The sequence below is a fragment of the Uranotaenia lowii genome, chromosome 3 (genome assembly GCF_029784155.1).
Source record: "Uranotaenia lowii strain MFRU-FL chromosome 3, ASM2978415v1, whole genome shotgun sequence".
Classification (NCBI taxonomy): Eukaryota; Metazoa; Arthropoda; class Insecta; order Diptera; family Culicidae; genus Uranotaenia; species Uranotaenia lowii.
The window spans coordinates 128,936,717-128,954,986 of record NC_073693.1 but is presented as its reverse complement, the minus strand read 5'-3'; the positions used below and the strand labels follow the sequence as shown (position 1 = coordinate 128,954,986).

At 39.2% G+C, this 18,270-nt stretch overlaps 1 protein-coding gene across 1 annotated transcript in view; it reads left to right on the top strand.

The window, feature by feature from the left end:
• The first annotated feature begins 263 nt into the window (after positions 1-263).
• The window catches only part of LOC129752602 (LIM/homeobox protein Awh), a 257,831-nt gene continuing 239,824 nt past the window's right edge, over positions 264-18,270 (top strand). The window contains exon 1 of the mRNA XM_055748377.1: positions 264-619. Coding sequence (XP_055604352.1) covers positions 593-619 — 27 coding nt within the window. The 5' untranslated portion in view covers positions 264-592. The remainder of the gene's footprint in view (positions 620-18,270) is intronic.

The window sequence follows — 18,270 nt, the reverse complement described above, 5'->3', positions numbered from 1 at the left end:
GGTTCCAGCAGAATGAAAAGATTTTCCGTGATGATGGTGGTCCACGGTTCGAGGGACAAAAACTTACGAACGAGCCATCTTCGGGAGCCGGCAATTTTCGGACCAACCGAGCTCTGTGAATGGAATGAGCATGCGAGAGGACATGGCACCCGTCGGCTTGCGATGTGGGCAATGATGTCATGGGAATATGTTTTGGGAATCAACTGAAAAGGAAAAAAAAATCAAAAACCATCCGTGAAGAGCGGGACGCCAGATGCAAGGTTCCAGTTTTATGGACTGATTTGGCTCGATAAGATCTTCAGCAGGTGCCATAGTGGTTCGCGCTAATTTCGGCCGGTAGCGTGACTTACCGATACGAAGACAATTTTAGCTTCTCGGGTTGAACGATTGTGAAATTTTATAAACAAAGCGTCGGTATTTGTCGAACAAACGCCAAGATGAAAGAATGAGCCACCATGAAGGATTTGAGGCTTGAATTATGTGTTGTTTTTGTTGAGAATAAAGTTGCGGGTCTAGGGCGATAAGCCGACGGTAATTTTGGATAAGAAAATCGTTATGTTATATGCAGACCAAATCACACAAATACTGACAAATGGATATTAAAGTTGAACACTTGAAGGTAAGTTTAAAATGTGAAAGAAAAAGTTGAGATTTTAAATGTGCACTACTAAGTTTTTATGTATTGTCGCTGAATCCACAAACCGGAATTTTTGTCAATATTTGCGACGGCGACATTCACATACGACATTTCATGTTGACCATCTATCAAACATCATTGCCGAGGTGTTTGATGAATTGATATGACATTTTTCATCTTCGCTGGTTGGCAAGGTTGGCAATCACCATTTCAACTTCGGATTTCAACTGCATTGACAATATACATAACCCGATTTACAGAAAAATTTGGTCGAAAATTATGAGCGCATATGATACTTCTGATATTCAAATAAGGACTGAATTTGACAAAACTGTATACACCCATAGAAGAGGTTGCAAAAATCCAATGCCTATTTAGCATATGTCTGTGCCGATAATGCGCTGAAATGTGCACTGTGCCGAAAACGGTATGTTTGAAAAACCGTAACTGGCATAAGGATTCGGCTCCCAACCAAAATGATGACCACTACATTCAAGCGAAACAAGAAAAACCTATTCCTATTGGATAATTCATCCCAGAAATAAAAAAAAAATATAAAACCACAGCGCCGTAGTGAGAATCGATCTCAAATTACCAATCATAGCGTCTTGCCAGACCGGCATGTTAACCAGTGTACTATTCAAGCTTCATGCAGGACGAGGGATATTTGTCATAGGCTTTCTGTCACCGATCAATCGAAAAAAACGCACAACGGCGGCTTCCCGGCGTTTGGCCTTCTTTCAATGCATTCCTTTGTCTTGGGATGGAAACGGGAAAGGGAACGGGAGTGAAGGAACGGGAAAAAACCCATTGAATGAGAACTGTGCTTTGCTTACTGCCTGCTATTACATACACACGCTACATATACACTGCTGCCAAAGCCGGGCAGCTTGTTTTGTTATGGAAACGGGAAAGGGAACGGGAGTGAAGGAAACGGGAAACCCATTGAATGAGAACTGTGTTTGCTTACCGCCTGCTATTACATACACACGCTACATATGCACAGCTGCTAAAGCCGGGCAGCTTGGCCGGTGCGTGGTTGTTTGCCGGTGAATTGAAGGAATGTTTTTTTTGTTGCTTTTACTGCATACACACGCACAGCTTGGCCGTGGTTTGCCGGTGCCAGTGGATTGAATTAGAAGGATATTTTTGTTGTTGCTTTTGCTACATTCACACGCACTGTGCTCGGTTCGCTGGCTGCCTGTTGTTGGCCGGTATTTATTTCCATCCTTCTTCGTCTTGTGATGCGATAGGGAGGGACGTGCAAACGTTTTTATTTTGTTTCTTTCAGACATACGCAATTCGGTTAACTTGGGAGATTAATGCCGGTGGGAGCAAATCGAATCAGCACCGGTCGCGTTATCTTCTTGTACCAATGATGCTATGTAATTGACTACACGCCATTGGCACAGAGGCTGAATTTTGGGTGTAGTAGACTGGCCCATAACAAAAAAAAATCCTTTTATTCCACGCTTCACCCCCTAGGTTGGTGCCTTTAGGTGAAAAAAAAAGAATTTCTGAAGTTTCAGGTCATTTGGCAGAAGCACAAACTGGCTCAAAGAACTTGAAATTTGTATGGAGATTTTCGGCAAAATGTATGGAAAATCGACATACTTTCTCTCTTGGTGTTCTAAAATATGTTTCCAGTATGTGATTAGAAAAACGAGTTTTGGTTTAAATGATCTTTCTTCAAAATTTTCGGCGTTTATACTACATTAGTTGTCAATAATCAAATCACACATTTCATTGCAAATAACTCATCACAGTCAACTCGTATCGTGTCACAATCTTCTACAAACTTGTTTGTCATTGTTTGAACTACAATTCTTGAAATTCTGAGCTTTCTAGCATACTGGAAACATATTTTAGAACACAAGAGTATGTCGATGTTTCATACATTTTGCCGAAAATCTCCATACAAATTTCAAGGCCTTTGCGCCAGCTCGTGCTTCTGCCAAATGATCTGAAACTTTCAGAAAGTCATTTTTTCACCTAAATGCACCAATCTAGGGGGTGCCGCGTTAAAAAAATGTTGTAATAATCATCCCATACAAATTTGGGTCGGTCTACTGTATAGTTAAGCCTCATGTTATTTATTCGTATTTCAGCGTAGCGACTAGAATTTTCGGGTGGGTCATTTCAAAAGGATGCATTTGTTTATTGAATAAATTTAAAATGTTGTTTTTGTTTCTTCGTTCAGCTTTCATTATAATCCAGAAAAATTTACTATGATCACATGGATTGGTGATTTTGGGCAAATGATCACATGTGCCCTTAATAAAAGAATATTATTTGTCTGCGCTTTCTATTACTTTGACCAGTGTTCGAACGGATATGGCTGTAGTTTATGTACAAATTATGAGCTTGCAAGCATTTTTTATTGATTTGAAAAAAACCCACGAACTTAATTCGGTTTGAAATATGGTAATCTTTGTAGAGTTGTACTGAACAGTGGTATTCGGCCATCAACCGATAACCTTTTCAACTATTTGGTGAAACGAATATCCGGCCGAATATTTTATCGCCTTATTAAGAAAAAAAACCCAAAGCCAATCATATCAATTTCTTTCTATTTCTTCTATCAAAATACCTCTCATATTTTTGAGTCAGTTATTTTCAATTAGATTTGTAATGCATAAGATCTTCATTCCATCACGCTTCATTGACAGATCGGATGATTTTCAAAATTTACCACTTACAGAATTGATATCAGATCACATGTCGCGTTTATCAAAAAGAAAATGAAGTCCATTGAAATCCGGGACAAAACTTGTCGAGAGATCGTTGACTTGAAAGATTTTAAGGCTTTCCTCCACGCCACGGGCTGCAACTACATATATTTACTCTTAAAATCGTTTTGGACACAAAAACTAAAACTTTTCAAAAGGGAATTTTTGTTTTAAAGATTTAACACCTTATTTGAATGAACCCGATTTTGATTTGATCTCGAATTCATTACAAAATTTATAATCAATTCTCGATATATTCAAGAAATTCTGGAATAAACGATATTTAAAGTATTATGCGATATTTTTCTGCGTTCTCCACCAAGATCTACATTGAAATTCCCCCTGCGTTTCACTGGAACCTTAATTTTTTGGTGAATGTGTAGCTTTTTCAACATTACTTTTGGATATTTCATGATCTAATTAACATAATTTGAAAAAAAAAATTATAGTCTGTTATTGTATAAAATTTAAAAATGAATATTTGGCCTATTTTGCCGTGTAACACAGACGGTTTTTTTTTGGATACATCATTTTTAAGAAATTATCATAACTCTCTAAGCCATGTAGTGATCATTAGTCATACTGTTTTTAAAATTGTCTTGGAATAGGTTTTGATATTCAAAATACTAAGCTATATTAACATTGTAATTGGTTTCGCGAAAATGTATTCTACATATAGAATCGACTCCTTTATTTTCTATATGTATCGCAAAACTGTTTGCCCTATTTTTTTGAGTAAAATTTGAAGTACTCAAATTTTCTCCTCCCCACACTGAACAATGCTCAGCAGCACACCCACTTCTTAGGACAATGTTACAGATGTTTTTTTTATCACATCACAAATCTTTATTTCTCAATCCCAAATTTTATTCACCGCAGTAAGATGAGATTCTACTAATACATAATAGTACCTACCCCTTTCCGACAGCAGTACCTGCCTAGTAGGCCATGCGGTTTTCGACTGTTAACACATTGCGCACCAAACACGAGATATCTCGGGTTAATGATTTCGGCCAGGGAGCTGCACTTAGAAGCAACACTCAACTGTTATAAATTTAACAATTGAACTTGTAGATTGTAGAACTAACTACAAAATTCAACACTAAATTTTCGATAATCCAAAGGAACTAAACTTATAAAATTTGGTTCAGTGGTTTCTGAGATATCGAATATCGAATTTTGGTGTTTCCCGGCTTATATTTTTTCGTGGTTCTAAGGTGTCTATACTGTCTCAGGATTATGTAACGTTACACGATTTCTCTATAACACGTGTGACCAACATCTATTTTCTAAGTGTTGGTGAAACTCGTTTTTAAAGTGTTTATTTTATCAGATTTAAGCTTTTTTGCCTTGATAACATTGGAGATTAAAGCTTGTTGAATTCAATGATTTAGCAACAGGGAATTGGTTTGGAAATGAGATACCATTTATTCATTGCTGTTCGTCAAGTCCTTATAAGCTAACTTAGACCTATAGCGATAACAATCTTGTCGCTTAACCTAAGTGATTCTCAACTCAGAATCATTCCTTAAATACTATCGTATTCTGGGCTAACCACCCAGAATAAACTGCCAACACTGCAGGGTAACTCATAACCACTTGCTGTGTTGGCTGAGTTTAGCGTGCATGATGACAACATTTGTATTGTTGTCATCATCATTGACCATCATTAACTGTCAATCGCTATTGTTCTCAATATGCAAATTGACGAAAGAGGACGAAACCAAAACAATCGGTTTTGGTTTTGTTCCAATGTGGCCTCGAAACATTGAGCACGGAAAACCGTAAGTATCAACTCCTCCCCTCAATTCGCAAATTGAGAGTGCTGAACAGCTTCGCATGCCTCGCCCTCGGTAACGCCTTCGTGAACGCATCAGCTGGCTGATCCTCAGTTGAGATATGTCGCAAAGAAAGCTGACCGCTTCTTATGATCTCTCTGATGAACGCGTACTTGACATCCAAGTGTTTCATCCGCTGATGGGTCCTCGCCTCCTGCAGGTACTGGATGCATGGGATGTTGTCCTCCATCAATGTGAAAGGAGTGCTAACCACACCCAATTCATCCAAGAAGTTTATTAGCCACAAACCATCCTTCACCGCATGGCACAGCGCTCCAATCTCAGCTTCGGTCGATGAGAGACTGACCGTCTGCTGACGTTTCGTTGACCACGAAATCAAATTCCCGAAGATCATGTATGCATAGCCCGATACAGATCTTCGATCATCGGAATCGTTAGCGAAATCTACGTCTGCATATCCGATGAGTATTTCCGGTTTCGCGTTTCTGCGGTATACCAACGCCGTATCGGTCGTACCTCGAAGGTATCGCAGAACACGCTTCAGGCCTTGCCAGTGCCTATCCGCCGGGCTGGCCTGGTATTTGCTCAGTGCGCTAACCGCTGCACAGATATCTGGCCTTGAAGATGTCGTCAGATATTGGAGACAACCGGTCAATTCCTTGAACGGCTGCTCGGTGATGACCTCACTATCGTCCAGCTTCGTCTACCGAACGTTGGTGTCAAACGGTGTGCCTACGGGTTTACAATCGGCCATACCAAATCTATGCAAAAACTTCTCGACGTATCCTGATTGCGAAATCTCGATGATGCTCTTGCTGAAATCTCGCTTGATGGTCATTCCCAAGAAAGTCTTGACCTCCAGCAGATCATTCATTTGGAATAACCTTCCAAGCTTGGTTTATCCCTTTTTATCCAGATAACCTCTGATAAATCTTTGCCGGAAATCAGGATGTCATCCACGTACAGGATGAGAATGAGTCCTCGTTTGCAGGATCGGTAAACGCAGCAGTCACTCTTCAACGGAACGAAACCAAGTTTTCGTATCTCGTCGTCGAATCGCTGATTCCAAGCACGACCCGCTTGTTTCAAGCCGTTCAGGCTTTTCTGCAGCCTAACCACCTTCGATTTGCCGATGTCGTCATTTGGCAACTGCATGAAGATAACCTCTTCTAAATTTCCGTTAAAAAATGCAGTTTTGACGTCCATCTGATGAACGACCATGTGGAGTTCGTTTGCCAACGCCAAGACTGTGCGAACACTCTTCATCTTGGCCACCGGAGCGAAGGTTTCCCAGTAGTCCAGTCCTGGTCTCTGAGAACACCCTTTTGCAACCAATCGTGCCTTGTAGCGACCGTCATCCTTTATGGTGAACACCCACTTCGATAGAATGGGTTTTCTATGACCTGTGGGTAAGCTGACCGCTTCTCAAGTCTTGTTTTCTGCTAAGGCAGCCATCTCCTCGTCAATGGCGGTCTTCTAGGATTCCCAGTCGTCTCGGCGCTTCAATTCGTAGATATTTTGAGTAGCTCCTCATCAATAACAGCGGCTACGTTGGCCACGTACTGTTGAGTAAGTCCTCAAGTTCGCTGACTTCGTCTCAGCGCCGGTTCCGGATCGACGGAATTTTGTACATCATCGTCGTCCTCATCGTCTGGGAATTCTGCACTACTTTCATAGTCGCTTTCGCCGGGTTCATCCTCAATCGTACTGTTGCTCACAGTTTGAATGGGATTAACAGGTACATCGGCTAACCACTTGGATGTGGGTTCGGGTGATGACACTTCGACTAACCGCTCGACAGTGTTTTGTTGTTCTGTAACATTGGCTAACCGCTCAAATGTTGATTCTGGCTCTGTTGAAACCTCGGGCTTCTCGATGGATGATGGGAGTGGCTCCACGTGGTTTTGTTCAGGCTCCATCATGCTAGTTTCATCGAAAACTACGTTTCGATGGATTTCAATGGATCGACTAGACCCGTTCCAAAGCCTGAACCCGTTGTTAGCATAGCCCACGAAAACGAGTCGTTTGGATTTAGCAACGAGCTTTTGCCGCTTTTCCTTCGGAATCTTTGCGAACTCTGGGCTCCCGAAAATCCTAAGATTATTCAGCCTGGGTTTTCGACCAAACCACATTTCATAAGGAGTCTTATTAACCACAAGACCCCGTGTTGGTGACCGTTTCGTCAGGTACGCAGCGCATAAGACCGCTTCGCCCCACATAGCCTTCGGTTGCTTGCTGCCATGGAGCATCGCCCTTGCCTTTTCCATCAGAGTTCGGTTGGCTCGTTCGCTGACGCCGTTTCGTTGCGGAGTGTATTCACGCCCGTTGTCGCATCGCAGGTTGCACAACTTCTGACCGAAGTGTGCTGTAGCCATTGCCTCGTACTGTTTAAACCGCTCGAAGACCTCGCTGTTGTGCTTGAGCAGATATACGACCATGAAGTGGGTATAGTCGTCGATGAAGGTGACGAAATAGCGGAATCCGTCAAACGTCGCACAAACGTCGGAGTGCACAAGCTCGAGTGGTCTAACCGACCGAGGGAGCTTTGCATTGTTGAATTTGTTGGCTGTCTGTTTTCCTGCCATGCAGCTTTCGCAGACAGCTTGGTTTTCAATTTTGGCTGGTAAATGACAGATACCCTCTGCCCACGGTATAATTATATAAGGTAGGCTACTAACGCGAGTAAACAACTCGTTTGAATGCAAACTAGTGACGTCATTACTATCTGCCTATAGCATGCCAAGCAAAAAGTTTTGCGCGCGTAGATCACTAGATGAATAGTAATGACGACATTATCGGGAAGATATCACCTTATTATATTGTCCACCGTGCCCTCTGCCATTTTGTCGCGAACCAGCTGCTGTACTGACGCGAGACCAAGATGACCTAGCTTCATATGCCATTTTTGTGTCGTCGTATGGCTTCCAAGCAGCGTTTTCCGATGAGACTGACCAGACCACAGAAAATCAAGACAATACAAGCTGTCAATGATTTTTCCTTCAGCAAACACCTCCCCAGAATATTCGAACCGAACTTGGTTGCCCAGAAAAATCACCCTTTTCCCGTTCTCGGTACATTTTCGAACTGAGAGTAAATTCTCTTCCAGTTCGGGTATAAAAAGAACGTTGTAGAGTATTATGGGCTTTATTGATTTCCCAACTACGCTCTTCAAAACAACTTTGCCAGTTTTCTTCGCACGTAAACTCTCGCCAGATCAATAATGACGGGCTAGGCAGGGTCTCTGACGTCCTGGAGAAGTCCTTCATCCTGCACCATAACCCCAGCAGTTGAGCGTCGAGCTTCAACGGCCACCATAATTTTCCACGTCGGCCTTTACGTTGGGCTGGGCAACGATTTTTGTAATGCCCCGGTTCGCCACACTCGAAGAAAATGATCTTCTCCGCCTTTCGGGCCTTCATCGCGGAGTTTGGTGCTAAATTCCTTGTTGGAAAGTCCCCTCGACTTTGGAATGCTAGCTCTGCGTCCAGGAACATCCTTTTCAGCTCCAGTATCGGTTTTGCGCAAAGGTCCGCAATCAGTAGAACGGTCAAAGCCCCTTTGACATGGTTGTAATCGTTGGGAACCGCCGAGATCAGCGCTTGGACCTTTTCATCCGCCGGGATGTTTGCACCCATGCGCTCAAGCTCCCGAACAATCAGATCGTATTCCTCAAACAATTGACTCAACGATCTGATGTTCCTCCGGTGTTTGAGGTCATGGAGCCTATCGCGCATCGCTATTCAAGAATAGGTGCCAACGCGCTGGTGCGTCTTCACCAAGATGTCCATGGCCTCCTTCGCATATCGTACCCCGATTATGCGGTTAAGGACGATGTTGTTGACGGCCATCACGATCTCGTCCAGTGCCTCGGAGTCCTCGTTTTTGCGCTTCCGGAGGGCTACCAGGCGCCGTCCCTCCTCTGCGGGCTCCTTCATTGGGATGGCGCAGTCGTCTTCCTCAGGGGTTCGCACCATGGTGTGGATGAGGTTTTTAGCGACTAATCGGCGCTTAATTCTCCACTTCCATGCTGCGAAGGTCTCCTCCCGGAAAGTCACGCATGTCGCAGCGTGACTGGTGACGGCATCAAGAGTACCTTTAATCTTATAAAAAATTGTTCTAGACTCCGCGATGAATTTTTTTTTGGTGAAAAGCTCAATGGATAGAGGAGAAGGAGTCTTGTCTATCGAATAGCAAGTTTTCAGGAATATTTTTTTTTCGTGAAATCGTACTAAAATAGACACCGTCGCCGAGGTAGCTGTTCAAAAGAACCGTAAACATTACTCTACAATCTTTTTGAGGGACTGTTGAGTAAATATTAAACAAAATTTTGTTATAATTTTGGCTTTACTTTTATTTGAATTCTAATGTTATTTAAAAAAAAGCTGTTTCACGTACTCTTAAGTCTGTTCGAGACCTGAAAAGCAGACCTTATAGTTAGAATAATGGATACACTGAACCATGTTCGATTGTCAGATAGAAGGCCTTCTAAATCTCAATGTACTGAAACCTTTTTTTCTTCGGTTTCGAAGAAAAAATATTTAAAAATCGATGAGTTCATATTCAATTTTTTTTATTGAAATGTTTATGAACATCATTTCATCCAGAAAAAACTGATATTGAGCATGTTTTATTTTATATATGAAATACTGCACCGCGCACAAACAATTCTCAAGATTTCAATGTTTGGATAAATCCGTCGTCCGTCTGTTCGCCGAGATCACAACCCGATCAAACATGCATAGCACAAAAGTGCGATCTCACCGAGCTGTTGAAACATTTTGAGACGATGCCGAATGCCAACCAACCTCGACCCCCAGAGAATCTTGACCAGCGGATCTCTTGCCATGGAAGATGACGAGCCAGATCGGATTGACAAAGGCTCTAGCCATAGCAAACCCACGGAAACCTTTGCTGTGTCATTCTCCAAACTTCAACACCTTTGGCCCCAAAATTCCGGGGGGAGACCACACTCGAGGTTTCGATCGATTCTGCCCGATATCGGGAGGGGTTTAGCCACGCAACGCAATAATCGATCGACCGCATGCGTGCAATGTTGGGGATTGGCCGAAGATCTTGCGCCGCGAACGGATCAAACATTTTTTTGGAAATACCCTTCTCTTTGTGGGGTTGGGGTACTTACAGAGACAAGTAGACAAAAAAAACCAAACAAACAAATTCGATCCGCGATTTGTGGATTCATACCCAAAACAGCGAAACTAAAACGAAGATATCTTGGCTTGGACTATAGAGGCGGTTTCGTTTCAGAAAGCAAAAATCATACGCAAACGCACCACAAAGTGTGATGTTGTTTGTGCGATAAAATCAAATTAAACGCCTAAATAATGGAAATGGAATGATTCGGTACTTTTTCGTTGATCCCGTAACTGGTTGAAGCTTTTGAGGGGGATCTCAATGTGTTTCCATTGGGTGGCTTTTATGGAAAAAACTCCACACCTGACGACGATGATTGGAAGGTTTTTCGGTTCTCATATTTCGTCACTTGGATCATTGTGCAAGATTTGAAATCTTAGTTGGAATGTTTTTTTTTCCTTCAAATAAACGATGCTGGCTCAATGGTGCATTTGTGCTGAACTAAGCACGGGATAATCTTCAATCGAGAGGAGACGATTTCGTTGTTTTTTTTTCTTTTCGGTTAAAGGTTATTGGAAAAATATTTTAAATGATTGAAAGATTGCTCAGCACTATTCAGCGAAAGTCATTTTTAAAGATAAATAATTTTTCGGCTTATGTTTGATAACAATTTCATATTGCTCTCCAAAATGAACAAATTGAAATTCAGAATTCATGAATTAATTTCTTATTTCCGTCAAAAAACTTAAACCAATTTAAAAAAGAACATAACACGATGGTTGAATTCATACATTTCACAGCTTATAAGGCCTGTATGTGAAAAAAGCACCACTTGATTTTATGAGTAACTTTTGATTTCGTCTATAAAATCTGATGAAATTTCCATTAGATTTAGCTAGTTATGTAATGTCTACATGTGCAAAATTTGATGACAACCTGCCAAGTACTTTTTGGGTAGTTCACAAAAAAGTACTGTAGTGTGCTGTAATATTTAGAAGTTACAGATTTTTGTTTTTAATTTTTCAAGGGTTATGTAAAAAGTTGTTATTTCTTTTCAATTTATCAACGTTCAAAGTTATTTCAATTTTATGATAAAGGTGTACTTATTTTGAAACGTTTTGGCATTATTGGGTTTTAAAATACGAAATCTAGTATTTTTGACAAGTTTTCAATGGTGTCTAGCTGATTTTCGAACATTTCTTCAATCTGTATTTAATCAGATGGGATATGTGTGGGAAAAATTTCATGATCAAATTTTGAAAGCCGTCCATATACATTTTGTTACCCATTTTCCGACCATTTTTGCTTTCCCGGGAAAAGGGAAATCTGACGATCCTTTTCCCGGGAATTCTCGGGAGCCCGAGTAAAAAGGGAAAATGAAGATTTCAACGCTCTACTGCATACCAAACCCCATCTATATGGCGTTTTTGAATGTTTTGCTAGTAGTATTGATAAACATTTCAAACTTGTTAATGTCTCAAAAATTCAATTAGCAATTATAAAAACCAAGACCCAAAAACTAAGTACTTAAACCTACAAACTTGACTGATTCTTGCTGTAAAAATTTGAAATAATTAAGAAAGATTTATCACTGTCGATAGAAAATTAGCTAGACTTTAGGTTATTCATCAAATCTTGGAAATTTTCAGATAACTATCCTTTTGTTTCAAGATCTGTCAATTCTTTGCCGATGATTTTGCTACTGTCAACAGTTTGCGAAACGGAAGTTCTGAATGATGAATGTTGTAAAATTATATTGGATAAAAGAATATTTAGATCCTTTCGTAGCGTTTCTTTATTGAGATAGTTTGGTTTTAAAGATTCTTTCTCGTATTCTACTTTCACACTAAGTTTTCGAACGAAAAAACATTATTTTATCTATACAAGTTTTTAGAAGAAAAAAAGCGCCGATGTGGTCTAGCGGATAGGCTGGCGCGAGTCTGGTATTGGTACGCCAGGCGTACTGGGTTCGATTCCCGGTATCGGCAAGAAAAACTTTTGGGTTCGATTCCCTTAAGTTGCCGACAGGTAAGATGTGTTACATTCTATAACTGACTATATAATAGGAATGTTCAATCAGTTGCAAGCTGGTCAGGTATATACACGGATGCCGGAATACCTGTAAGTAAACTAGCCCACCTGATTGATTCGTTCTTCCAGAATATACCTACATCAACACAATACATTCATCCATAACAGTTCATACGAAGCCATGGGGTCCGGGTATGATGGCGCGCTGCATTGGAGATTTGTCGAACTTAACAATCTAAAAAATGCATGTGAGCACATACTTTGGCAGAAACTGCGGTGAATCCGTGCACCCATGGTGGATTACCAACATACATACAACATACAAGTTTTTAGAAGAAAAAAAAAGTGGTTATATATCAAGGTAGAACTATCATTTCTTTGCTCAATCTTATCAATTTTTCCAATTTAGATCGAGATTTTTTTTTTAATAATTAAGCACTTTTCATTGACTTCGGAAATTTCTGAAATTTTTTATCGTTTTCCCGGAATTTGGGTATTCCTGATTTTTTTTATTCCCGGGAATTCGCGATCGGGAAAACCCGGGTAGGACACTATATACTTTCATTTTGTAGATTTGCCCAAAAATCTGACCTGTGCAAAATTTCAGCCTTAAACTTGTTGATTTAGGGGTGTCTCAAAGCGCTCGAAGTGACCCTCAAAGATAACCAACAGGAAATCGGAAAAATCAAAAATTTAATTCTGATGCCAAATGATCTAAAAAGCATAAATCGTCTATATCTGATGTTTCTTCGAAAAATTTTTTTTCGTCAGAAATCGACTTTAGAATTATCCCGAAAATAAAAATTTAAGTCAATTACAACTTTCTGGGACTTGGAAAACTGTCCCAGAAAGTCGATTTTTGGACCAAATTTTTTTTCAAGGCATTACCAGATTTTGACGTTGCTCACCAAAAGGCCTGTATTTGAAAAAAAATGCACCACGTTCGTTTTCAAATAACTTTTGTTCCGGTGTATGAAATCTAATGAAATTCTCAGAGAAAACGGTTAGTAATTTAATGTAAATTTGTGAAAATCAGTCAAGTGGTTTTTGGGAGGCAGACCCAAACAACAAGAACACAGAAACAAATTTTGTGCACCTCTGGACTATGGAAGATGGCAGACAACAATCGGAAAAATGTTTCAAAAGAACGTAGACATTTTGGTCGAGGAAAGTTCAAAATTTTGGGGTTGTAAGAGGTTTCAGACTCGAGCTTTCAATAAAAAAAGATAAAAAATGGCTAAAAATGATAGTTTTTGGTTTAAATTAAAAAATTTTAAATAACGTACTAATAGCAAAAAAGTGTACAATGAATTCTTTTTTAAACGATTGTTGTGTACGTGTAGAAAACAGAAATCGTTTAAAAAAAGTTCAAAACAACTGGGCAAGTTCATCGTTTATTTCGAGTAAAGTACTGTGATCGTGCCTGTAAATCGATCATTTCTAACCAGGTGGACCAATCTTAGGTGATTGATCGGAAAGCTTAAAGATTTGTTTTGGATTGATTTGTTATGGGTTTTGAGCCACGGTTGTTCCGGAACTTCCACAGAGTCTCTAAGTGGTTAATCTGGCCCAGAAATAAATTGCTTCTGTCGAGAAGCAAGGTTCGAATGAATTTATCTCCAAAGAGTGGTTTGGACAAAAACGGGAAGGTTTAAAAACTGCTTTTAACATTTTCGAAAGTCGTCTTGTTTCGAAAAAATCGTTTAAAATAGAATCGTGTAAGATAAGATCGTGTACCCAGAGAACATCTTCGTAAGCTTTATAACGCTCAAACTTTTCGAAATACATAGTTTTTTGTGACTTTGACCTTAAGAAAAAGGCATTTTCGCATGACCATAATATGCCAAAAAAATGATCTAAGACAACTAGTTTTGGTCATAACTCATAACATGCAGAAACAATCGTCAAGTTGTTGAAACAAAATATGAAAATATTTTTATCCATTTGATCGTATCCTCAATATGCACTGGGGCCATCTCTCTCACTCTTACTGTGAGTGTAAGCCATTTTTCTCCGAGCTCTTAAGGATGTTTTTTTTTATTTCCTGAAGCATATCCTTCAAAATAACTCCGAATTTTCGTTTTGAAGGTAGTTTTGGTGGCTTTTGATGATTTTTCTCCCACAGCGCAAAAATAACATACTAATATCGTTCCTCAGGAGAGAGAAGAGTTTTATAATTTTCACATAAGTATCTACCTCGTGGAACCTATGAATAATACGCGAGTGTTTTTTGAGCTATTCTTTTTTATTCATTTGGTGGTTACCTGCAGAATTGTTATGATTGACTTTAGTTCTGAAATTTCCAAACCCATACTTAAAATTCAGCCTTTACTCCAATCATAAGTTCTCAATATTCAACGTCATTGGCATAAGGGAACATCCATAAATGACGTAGCATTTGTGGGGGAGGGGGGGAGTTTGACTTTGTGTGACGATGTGTGACGAGAGGGGGGGTAGGGGTTCAAGTAAAGCTACGTAGCTTTAATTAAAAAAAATCAAAATTGAGCAAAATTATGCCTAATTCAATCCAGTCTGAATATGTTGCTTTTGACTCCTACTGCCCGACTGTTTTCAAGCGTATCAAGGAGCGTACATGCAAGAAATGCAATTTATATTTTGCTTCAAATGTTCTCCAAAAGGAGCATAGCAAAATCCACAAGGCCCCAGCCTCGAATAGAAAGATTCGTTCAAAGCGAACTGTAGGCAAAAGAGGACACGAAGTCATCAGAGGACACGAGGTCATCATTCCGGAGGACGATAGAGAGTAGGTGGAGGCAGCTGACATCGCAGGTGCAATTATTCCAGCCGAACAGACGATGGAGGAAAGCTGCCCAACGATTTCATTGGAATCCAGAATGGAGATTATTTGGACCGACGCAACTGACTGAATACTTACTAGCTATCCTGTTTGTTGAAAAGTAGCTTGTTATTTTTTACTGATTGATATGCTTTTTTAAACTTCCACTTATAATTTCTCTCTCTTTTTTTTTTGTTATTTTTTGTATTATTCTTGCAAAATGCTGATAATAAAGATGAGAATTTTTCGACTGTACGTTGTTTATTTTTAGTAATAGCCAAGCAGTCTTTAAAATCCGAACATAGAAATTTATTATTTGTCCAACGTTTCGGTGCTTGTTGGCACCATCTTCAGGGAAACTAAGATAGTTTAATATAAATGTAAGATTTTAGTTAGAATAAAGGTGTTATATATGCTCTAAGTGTTGTTTGGTCCTACTTACAATAACATATCTGTCCTTTGTTAATTTACTTAAGATAAGTCTATTGTCTCATTGCTGGTCGATCGGTAGTTGGCACATGCTGTAACGTCGAGTTATATGTAAATACGTTATGAAAGTTTGAATTTGAAAAAACATAGATTGGTGTCTTACGGAACGAGATTTTGGTCGTTTGTCTATGGCGGTCACAAGCTACTGTGATATGTTTGAGCTTTGATCGATGGAAGTTTATCATTTTGTTCTATGTGTTCATTTTGTAAGCTTTTAGATTGATGTTCGAAGTGTTTGTACAATTTGTCAAATATTGCAGCGTATGCAGTGTTGAGATTGTCAACATCTGTACGTTTGTTTACAGATTTTTTGGTCATGTAGATGTGGCACATTTCCAAAAATTCTAGATTTCTATGGCGTAGTGTGCTATCAATTATTTTGGTGTTTGAGAGTTCGAATCTATGTTTACTTTTTATACAGTGTTCTATAAGAGCGGATTTTTGCAAAAGCTACGTTATTATCTAGGGGGTATATGACTTTGTGACGAAATGCTACGAGGGGGGGGAGGGGGGGTATAAAAATTCACAAAAAAAGCTACGTCATTTATGGATGTTCCCTAAAATTTTTACGCCAATAGCGTTGATTCGATTTGAGACCGTAGGCATTAACCCAGCAAACATGAATCGTATCAGAAGTAATATGTTGCAAATTGCAGTTCCAACTGCATAGTGAAAAGATCTCATAAAATGTCGCCATGTTTGAAAACTTTGAAATGAATTTGCTCCCGCGCGTGCTTCTAGTGAGAGAATCATCATCACGTTCTCTCTGCAACCAGCAGTGCATCCTAATGGCTGGCTAAAACTCATATGGGAATTGAGTAATATTGACCGATTTTCACATTCACAACAGTAAAATCTTTCACATGAAAGGCCAAAGCATACTACTGTGAGTTTGCTTAAGATGATTTCAGTTGAAATTCGCCGGTGTTTCGAATGATGATGACGTTAATAATTTTCAAAGTGCACCTGATGATTTTCAAATGAAAATCAAGATTTTCAATTTCAAACGAAAATGAAAATTGTAATTTTTAGGGTGATTTTTTTCAATTTAGTTTTTTTGTGATTATAAATTTCTTTAAAAAGGAACTAAGCCAAGAACTCTAAATTCATTTAATATTTATATTAATTTTTGATTTAAGTAAGAGGAATCGATTTTGAGGCAACAAAAAATTCTAATATTAAAAAAAAAAATATTTTTTTAAATTTTGACAGCTTGACAAAAAAACCTGTAAAAACCGTCCTAATAATTTGTATTTTTAGACTAATAATTTACTTATTTAAATATTTTCAGCAACGCATAAAAATGAAAGCGATGATTTTCAATCGAAAAAAAATTCTTTCATTTGACTGTTATGCGGACCGGTTTGAATGTTTGGTTTACTGACTTTCATAGCAACCTGAAACTTATACATTTTCTTTTGGCGGCCAAAAAAGTTATTCGATTGTGAACGTCCAAAGCAGTCTAGATTCAAATGATTGAATGAAAATTGGAGACCATGCCAATGAGAGAACTGGAAAATTTTGTCGCACGCAACGATTTGAAGGCTAGGAGAGCAAAATCTTGCGCTCTCTTGCATTCTCTTGCAGCTGTTTGACAGCCGCTCCCAAAAATTTTCAACATCGTGAATCTTCATGAAATTTAGGAGGAAAATATCAAAATCACAGTTTGAAGGAACAAGAGGTTCAGTGAAAATTATAGAAAAGGAAGAACTGAGAAAAAATGAAAGCTTTATCAGTGATATTATTGTGATAAACAAAATGTCTGCGAGAAAAAACATCATACAAATCTTGTTGAATGCAAAAAGGTTGGGTTACCTGGGCTATTGACGTCAAACTCTGGAAGTTTCGGGTGAGATCAATCCATTTTATTTTTTTGTTTTCCATTCTGATTTCAACTTTACAAACTGAACATTATCAAATCCAACATAACTATATGACGCGTTTGGTAGGGAACTCCACGCTTCATTCCTCCCTTGTTCCTGTATCTTTTGCGTTTTCCATCTCATGGTTGGCCTGGCCGTAGTAGTATCTGCAATGCATGTTCTATGTATCAGATACTATGTTGAAAAGAAAAATGAGGAACGCAAGTTTATCATTTTCCAGGATGCATACAAGTATTGGCCATGTTGGTGTTAGAAGAAGAAGAAGAAGTCGCTGTTTCCATTCATTTGAAGAGAGCGTTTGAAACGATTGATCGACTGAATTTGTTGGATATGTTAGCAAGAATCGGCTTGAGTGGCATGGTCTTACAGTGGTTTCAAAGTTACCTGGAAAAAAGAATGCAACGGACAAAGTTTGGCTCGTCTTACTCTCAGTACAAAGAAAATAAGTTAGGTGTCCCTCAAGGAAGTGTCCTGGGGCCAATTCAATTTATTTTATACATCAACGACTTGAAAATGTGATGAAATGTGATAAAAATGCATGAGGCAAATGCTGATCAAGAAAACATTACTGATGATAATAGGCAACCGCAAAATCGTGAATTGCCCAAGTCTGCTAATTGGCGGATGTGTGATCGAAAGAGTTCGTCAAATAAAGTATTTAGGAGTTCAAGTCGATGATAAGCTAAACTTTATAGAGCATGTGGATTATACAATAGACTGAGTCGATTTGGGGTCATTTTTGAATTTCCCAAACCCTGGGGTCTTAAAAGCTTCGTCTTGGTCCAAAACTCATCCATGATTTTTTGCAGAATTT